Raw genomic sequence first — 8,708 nt, forward strand, 5'->3', positions numbered from 1 at the left:
AGGTTCTTTAGAAGCTCATCTTTTGTAGTCTGAGGTGAAATCCGACCTCATTGGATCGGGCCCAAATTTTGGATTTATGAGAAATGGAGAAAACGTACGTTCTTCAAAGTTTTGGAAATTTTGCAAATCTGTTCAGCACCCTTTTGTTTTCGTCTCTGTATCTTCGAAAATAATTTGAATCGACTTCGGAATTCATGCTTGCTCCTTTACAAAGCTTTTTATTACGTCTCCGTGACTACTAAAAATTAAGTAGCGCGCTCTTTAAGATCGTCTTCAGACTAGAGGTTTAGCCTAGTCCCCGAGGGTCTCAAAACCTTAAACAGCGACCGATTTTATAGATTTTTGAAAATGTAATAGGTCATTTGCCCTTAATAATCCAATCGTAAGCCAAAATTTTCCAAAAAATCTTGACTGATAAGATATTAGAGAAGTCCGTAAAAGGGTTTTAGAACTTTTATAGGAATTTCAACACAAAATTCTTATTGTCTTTTAAAGGTGCTTTAAAAGACTTGTAAGAGTTTTGATTCTATAAAGGCAGCTATTTTTCTTCTTGGGTATATTTTTTGAAGTCTAAAATGATTTTTTGATATTGGAATGTTCCACATGATTCAAGCGCCACTAGCGGTGATTAAATGAACTTTCAAAGTTCAGAAAACTTGCAGGGATTTTTATAATATTCTTTTTGCTTCTGAGATGGAAGAAATTTATTCGTTAGGCAAATTCGCGCTGCAAATAATTCATAAAGAACTTTTATAAATTTATCCTTGAGGTTTTTTTTATCAGTTGGCAGCTAAAGATTTATTCTGCTTCTTCTCGACTCTTTGAAGATCACTCTAAGTTTGAAAAAAAGCCATTGTTTTTCATAAAAAATATACATTCTTCATAAGTAAATAAAAGAAATACAAGCTTTTTATTTAATCAAACATTATTTATTGATCTTTTTTATTTTATGATTGTCGATTAAGCTTTTGGAAAACTCGTTTTTGATTAATTACAATATGCTAATAATTACATACCATTCACAGTGTATGTCTTGAGAATTATTTTTGAGGAGAAAAGAGGCAGTTTTTTTTCACAGGACAGGGTATAATTTGCATACAATAAGTACACAGAAATTGCACAGAAGTTTAAATCTTTTTTTTTGTTGAATTTAGCAATTCACATATTTTGGCCATTAATTTCTCCTCAGTTAACGATAGTTCGTTGAAGGTGAAGAAAAGCTTTTTTTTCGAGGCGTTTTAGGTCGCGCGATATTTTCAGATAATCTTTTTCTTTTGCTAAAACCACTAAATTATTTGCCTTGGAGCATTGGGAGATTGGGAATGTTGGGAATACTGTCGGAAATGATTTCACTAGTGGACTGGAATGTTTCAGAGTCTGAACTGAGGTTGACATCCGTGTTTTCGGATTTGGTTTCATTTGCTGGGGGCGCTCGGGGCATGAGGAGACTGAAGTGGGGTAGATTGTCTGAGGAATCTTCAGGGGGATCTGCTCGATGGACTCGAAGTAAACTGACATCCGGAAGGACGTCATTTATCTCAGTATTTGGAATTTCCGTGTTATTCTCCGAGTTACTGGTCACAGTGTCCGGAATATCCGTGGAGAGAGTGTCAATGCTACTTGGAATATTTCTCGAAGCATTTGATGGACCATCTTCCCCGCCAACGAGAACAATTCCATCATTCCCAACAATGTCCGAATGCAAGGAGAAATTACTGTCTTGCGTCACTGAAACACTTGATACAGAGAATTCGATAAGATTCTCTGAAATTCCATTCCTAGATTCATCCAATCGGATTTTCTGTTGGTCATTTGGAGTCCATTTGTCGTAGAAATCCCGGTTGTTGTCCATTTGACTGCGATCGTTGTTCAAGTTCGATGAATTTGGATACTCCATGTTGCTGAGAATGCCTCCTATTGCCTCAATTTCCTCATCAGGAGGCAGTGTGATGTCAATCTTGGCAGCTGGACCCTTATCCGGACGCTTAGGTAGAGGTTCTTCAAGAGAAAAATCACGTGAACGCATGAAAATCTTCCCAGGGAGTTCAACTTACCGTTTAGTAGATCACAGGCCACGTATTCTGCAGCACGGAAGAGCTCAGCCTTCACCAGGAGCTGCAGGAGATGTGCGAGATTAGGACGGATTCTCCCGGATGTGCCCCATTCGTCAATTAGCACCTCAGCTGCCAATCGACTTCCTTTGTTGTTCTCAATTATCCTACAAAAAAATCATCCATTCTGATTAATCCTTCCAGCAAGAACTACCATTTAACTCACTTTATATGCTCAGCATTGTATTTTCCACCAAATACCAAAATATCAGCATCTTCTTCCAGTTTCTTCGGGATGATCCTCATCAATTTCTTCCAGTTTTGCGAAGAATCCAGCTGTTGAGCGATTTTAAAGACTTCAGCTGATGGCAAGTGACGAATTTCCGTTTTCCGTGTAAGTGTTGTCATTGGGATCTATTGTATTCGCTCCTGAGGGATTTTTAAGGGAAAATTCCTGGCCAAAAAGTGTTTTTTGCAAACGGAAACCCGCTTATTCAACTCCTTGTTTTTATTTTTCGCTGTCAAATCAAATTTCGAACAAGCTTCTAATGAATCCCGTCAGAGGGCTTTTTGGCGCCACTTTTGGCCTTATCAAATTTTATCTCATGGAAAATGCTCAATTAATCCTAAAGAATTTCTGGAATTTATGCTGCAAATTTGAAAATTCAACACTGATAAATCAATGAGTGCAAAAATACAAGAAAATTTTGATTTTTCTCGCGATTTTGTCTGTTTTTTTCGTGGTGCATGAACACCCTGTGATGTCAAATGTGTTTTGGGTTATCAGCTGATCATGCCAGCGATGCCAGCTGATGTTTGTTATTTAATTACGGCGCAGTCCCTTTAAAAAAACCCTTCCGCTGATGCTGCTCACAAATGCCCGTGGCGCAGTATACGGACTTCCTCCTGGGAGGAATAGCGTCGATGGGAGCGACGGTGTTCACTAATCCCTTGGAAGTGAGTATAATCCCATTATCAAACATTTTTGTGTGAAATTCTCTGTTCAAGAGTACCTACTTTACAGGTCATCAAGACCAGGATTCAGCTTCAGGGAGAACTGGCAGCTCGTGGGACATATGTTGAGCCGTACAGAGGGATCTTTCAGTCACTGATAACAGTGGCAAAGCACGATGGAATTACAGGGCTGCAGAAAGGACTAGTTCCTGCTCTGAACTTCCAATTTGTCCTCAATGCTTTTCGGTAAGTTTTTTTTATTGAAAGTTTTTATCGCTTTCCCCAATGTAATGGGAAGGGAATTGGTAGTTGTTGGAAAGATAAGAATCACCCTAAAATAATTGATTCAGAAGAGCTTTTATCAGAAATAATTTGTGTTGATAATGAATTGTTTTATCAAAGGTCTATTCCATCTATTACAATTCAATAGAACCCTTACAATCTATTTTTAATATTATTGTAAATGTACACAAACTGTGTACAATTGCAAGGAACACGGAGCTAAAAAGTATTTAAAATATTTTATATTATTTAAATCAATTTTGACTTCAAGAAATTCATTAGAATTTCACATTTCAGGCTAATTCATTAAATACTTATTAAGCACTTAATAAGTTATTAACCTCTTCAACTCTCTTACTTATTCACTTAATTTTAAGAAATTATGTAACATGAATAATGAAAATAATATGGCACTATTCAGCCTTAACACTAATTACTAAAGTAATGCCTTAGTAAAAATCTTAACCTAGTTGAATGTTCTACAACTCCTTAAAAGTAAGTCACTGAGTTAAGATTTTTTTTATGTACTTAATAAGTTACTTAATGTGTTAGAGTAGCTACTTAAAAATTGCTTAATCTAAAGACCTTAATTAAGTACTTAATGAGAGTATGTACTTAACATATCGTCGGCTTCAAAGAAGACCATTGTAATTCTACTTACAATAGTATAAAAAGATATTGATATAAAAAAAAATTGGATGCAGAAACCTCAGATCTACACCTCCACAAAATTTTATATTGATTAAGATATTCCTGGAAAAGTTACAAAAAAAAAAAAAAAAAAACTGAAAATCAGCGTGCCAAATTATCGAGTTTTTTGCCCACAATTTTACTGTAAATAACTTAAAACTAGCGGTAACCAGAAGATATTCAATGCGTAAGTATGATACAATAGTTTCAAAAGCTGAAAGTATATTAATTGCAGAGAAATCACTAAGAGAAATCCGAAAAAATTAAAATAACATTCCGGAAATGTTAATTTTACTCTGCATTATTGATCCGAAATCGGTGTAAATATTACCCTTTTTAGGTGTATTATGGGTTAAAGTTACCCTTTTTCATGTTAATTTTACCCTTAAAAAGGTGTAAAATTAACATTAAAAAATGTTGATATATTTTTACACCTAAAAAGTGTTAAAGTTATGAGGAAAAAAAATTAATCGCACCCCCGGTTTTTTCTCCGTGATTAATAAAAATAAATTTTAAAGTTTACATTTAAGACTTACAATAGGGGAAACTGGGGCACCACCAAACACGGGGTACCACCAAACACTGCGATTTTTTAATCGGATATTCGACTTCAGAGGATAAGACCTATAGGAATTTATAGGCACTATAGGGATGTTTGTCCACTGAAGGAATGGTCGAGATAGTCCAAGTAGTTTAGAAATAAAAATTAGTGTTTGGTGGTACCCCGTGTTTGGTGGTGCCCCAGTTTCCCCTATGTAGTTTTCTTTGGAGCCGACGATATCCTTAATGCATAGTTCTTACTTAAAAATATATGAAAATGAGACAAGTGTTGACACTTTGTGGCGAATAGCAAAAATAATTTGGCATGAATCAGCCTTAACACTAAGTACTTAACTAAGGACTTTTAAAAGAGCGTTTTTAAGTAATTACTATTTGTTAATTTGTTAATATTATTTGTTATAAAACTTTTCTACTGCTCGAACTCCACGGAGACATCAGTATATATTATCCCTCGATTTTTTCATCCCCCCCCCCCCAAATTTTCACCTTTCATCCCCCGGAGCCCACATTTATTAACAAATCTTTATGTTTGAGACAATTTCTGAGAAATGTCGTCAGTCTGTCCGTTTGTCCGTCCGGCTGTCTAGAGGCTAAACGGTAAGAGATATCGGCTTGGGATCTTCAGGTGACCCCGTCCCATTAGTCGACCCAAGGATCGTTAACATGACCCTCATTTTCCCCCCACCCTTCCCCTTCCCCACCAAAACCATTTCTTGGGATTGCTGGAAAACGAGTCGTACGAGTCGTACTCAGGTGGGCATTTGACCATGGGCGAAAATACAGTTGAATCATTTCTAATAACGGTTTTTCAAGGTCTAAGGTTAAAAAAGGCTCTAGAGAGCGCATTTGTCAGGCGAATGGGGTCATGTTTGGGCGAGTTGGAAAGGTCTTGGAATGTCTCACAAAACTGAACGGGTTCAAATCGTTTCTGAACCGATAATGAACCAGTTCATAACCGATAACTAATTTTTATTCGAAATTCAATTATATTAGTCCTAAGTTATTTTGGGAAATATTTTGAGTGATTTATAAATCCGTTCAAATTTTGTGTGAACCAGTAATGAACCGATTATTAACCGATAAGTAATTTGGGAAACTTTTCGAGTGATTTACAAATCGATTTAAATCGGTTGAGAACCGGAAAACTGTAAATGATGCGAAAGTACTTTTGAGGGATAGCATCTAAGTTACGAGTCCGAGCACTTCGCAAAGCCTGGGACGCTTTGCCATCCCTTTTATTTTTCATATTTGTTTTTTTTTCTCAAAAATCATTTTCACACTTGTCTCTTTGTCATAACACGTTGTTTTAAGCCGGTTAACACCTTACTTTGTCTCAACCGGGTATTATAAAATCAATAAAAACGCTATTTTGTTTCTTTTTTGAGTGCCTTTCTTAAATACAGTTTTAATAAAAAATAGTAATAATAAGGGACCCGTCAGCATCGGAAAGGGGAACAAAATGTCGATTTTTTTTTCCAAAGCTTTCACTTCATATCCAAGCCTTTGTTATTGGTCAAATCTAGAATTTTCTTGCCTTGTCAATTAATCTAGGGTAGGGATTCACACGGCACTGGATTCGACCTGTGAACCGTTAATCATTTTCTTTATTATGCCCTGTGAACCCTGTAGTCTCCTACAATCGATTTGCAAAGCAAGAAAATTCTAGGTTTGACCTGACCACATATGGAACTAAATGTTTCGTGAATTATTTCGTAATTGTTTGTGAATTCTTACTGGGAAATGCTCATTAAACGCAAAAACAACTAACCAAATCATAAAAGTTTGTACATTTTTTGAAACATTCTTCGTAAAGAGGGTTTTTGTTTTGTAGAATTTTGATTTCTATTTGTAAATTTTTTATAATTAGAAAAAACTTTACGAATAAGCGATAAAATATTACGAATTTTATTTGTTTATATAAATTGTTTTTGAATCGAAAGACAATGTTATATACGAACAGTTACAAACAAATGTTTGTAAAAGAACAACGCATGTTTGTCAAGTGTTAATATTATGAACAACTGATTATAAACCTTCTTCAATTCACTACAAAAATGTTGTAAAATATTTCGTATATGTTTGTGAAGTTTAATCGGGACTTAGTTCTCGTAAATAGTATAATCCATTAAAAATTTGTAAAAGTTTGTACTTTTTTTTTACAAACATTGTTTGGAACATGATCATTCAACGAGATTTTTTTTTTGTTCTTTTAGAAGCAATTAGGGTAAGTGTGCCAAATTTCGGCATAGTTGCATGCAAGCGCCAAAGTCTCAAGTTTGAAATGTAATATCTTTAATAGCAATTGAATTTTTTATTCCTTCTACTTAAGGAGTGTTGCTTAGAACCCTGTTGACAGTTTGTCGTCTTTATTTACTCCAAAATCATTCTTAATACAGTTTAAAATGAATAAAAATGTAAACATAGTTTTGGTGCCCTATTTCGGCCACCTTCATTTTCATAGTTCCTTGCCCTTTAGGAATTCTTCCAATGCCTTTTTCACGTCATCTCGTTTGTCGAAGCTACATTTTTTGTTATTATTTTGCATTGTATAATCTCTAGAGTATGTAAAAACTAAAAATTCATGGAAATTCGAGGAACAAAAAAGGTGGCCGAAATTGCAAGCTGGCCGGAATTTGGCACACTTACCCTACTTGTACATTTTTATTTGTCTTGCAAAACCTTACGACCGAATGACAAAATTTTACGAACACTTTTTACAAGAATAAAAATGCTCGTCAAGTGATCAAAACTTACGAGCAATATTTGTAAAAAATGTAGGAACTTTTACGAACTTTTTATTGGGTTATTCGATTTAGCATTTCTTAAGTCCCCAGTAGGAATGTCACAAATATTTACGAACAATTTTACAAAATATTTTTTTCTATGTGTTTCATTTATCGTTTTTATATTTTTCATATTTTTTAGAATCTAGTTGGTTTTGCAATTATTTTAAATTCATTTTTATAAGTACAAATTTTGACATGAAGGTTATCCTTTGATACAAAAATTCCTATGCTGCTTAATGTGATTTTTGCTCCCCTAGCGGTGGATAGACTAATTCAGAATGATCTGAAAAGTTTCAGGATAGAATATTGTCTCCTATTACATATACATTGGAGACAATCGGTCCAAAAACCCCAAGAACTGAAAATAAAAATTATAGAAAAGCTCAAAATTATTATTTTTGAGTGACATTTGCAAAAGAAAACTAATTTTAAACTTACAGATTGGGAATTTACAATCGTGCCGTGGAAGCAGGTTGGACAAAGTCTCGCGGTGGGAAGGAATCTTTCGGGCGAAATCTCTTCTGGGGAGCAACAGGAGGATTAGCTGGAGCTGTTCTCTCTTCTCCATTCTTTATGATAAAGACTCACCTTCAGTCTCAGGCTGTAAAAGCCATAGCTGTTGGACATCAACATTCGCACACGGGAATGTCACATGCTTTCAAGGAGATTTACCGTGCTCATGGTTTCAGTGGTCTCTACCGGGGAGTCCTGGCGACGATTCCACGAGCAATTCTCGGAAGTGGCGGTCAATTAGCTACTTTTGGGGTTACCAAAGATATGATCAAACGCCACTTAGAGATTCAGAATCCACTGTTTGTGTCCCTTCTCGCGGGAATGCTTGCAGGATCAGTGATGGCAATGACGATAACACCTCCAGACGTTATCGCTACGAGGCTGTTCAATCAGGGAGTCGATGAGAAGGGCAAGGGAATCTACTATCGAGGAGTTATTGATTGCTGCATCAAAGTTGTGAGGGCTGAGGGCATTTATGGGCTCTACAAAGGTTTCTGGGCTACTTACCTGCGTATAGGGCCTCATGCTACGCTTGTGCTGATGTTTTTCGATCAAATGGTCATGTACAGAGGGAAGCTCTTTGGGAAGTGATCCTTGTGATATTTGTAGTTGAATTTTGTTAGCTAATAAATGTGCTTGTTTAATTGCTTCTTGTGTATTATTCCGTGTTGACTTAGAAGGTGTAGTGCAATTACCTATTTGGCTGGGCGTTGTCTCGCCATCGTATGCAAAATGCAAATATATCATTCTTTGGACGATTTAACAATAAGTTGATAACAAAATTCTTTTCTTATTTTTAAATATCAATAAATTATTTAGACATATATTTTGAAAGAGTGTCTGTTGGCATTAATCTAAGTATTTTGAATAT

General features: G+C 35.5%; 2 protein-coding genes across 2 annotated transcripts; one reads left to right on the forward strand and one right to left on the reverse strand.

Annotated features, from left to right (window-relative positions):
• Window positions 1-907: 907 nt before the first annotated feature.
• LOC129798589 (protein Tube) lies at window positions 908-2,581 on the reverse strand. Its single transcript, XM_055841809.1, has 3 exons — window positions 2,278-2,581; window positions 2,055-2,218; window positions 908-1,998 (listed from the first exon to the last, which is right to left on the reverse strand). The coding sequence occupies exons 1-3, from the start codon at window positions 2,457-2,459 to the stop codon at window positions 1,292-1,294; spliced, it is 1,053 nt and encodes a 350-aa protein (XP_055697784.1). The 5' UTR covers window positions 2,460-2,581; the 3' UTR covers window positions 908-1,291.
• Window positions 2,582-2,853: 272 nt separating this feature from the next.
• LOC129798594 (solute carrier family 25 member 35-like) lies at window positions 2,854-8,485 on the forward strand. The gene is made up of 3 exons (XM_055841814.1): window positions 2,854-3,008; window positions 3,076-3,251; window positions 7,765-8,485. Exons 1-3 carry the CDS (start codon window positions 2,928-2,930, stop codon window positions 8,426-8,428), a joined length of 921 nt encoding a protein of 306 aa, XP_055697789.1. The 5' UTR covers window positions 2,854-2,927; the 3' UTR covers window positions 8,429-8,485.
• Window positions 8,486-8,708: the final 223 nt, after the last annotated feature.

Source organism: Phlebotomus papatasi, chromosome 1, assembly GCF_024763615.1.
Source record: "Phlebotomus papatasi isolate M1 chromosome 1, Ppap_2.1, whole genome shotgun sequence".
Classification (NCBI taxonomy): Eukaryota; Metazoa; Arthropoda; class Insecta; order Diptera; family Psychodidae; genus Phlebotomus; species Phlebotomus papatasi.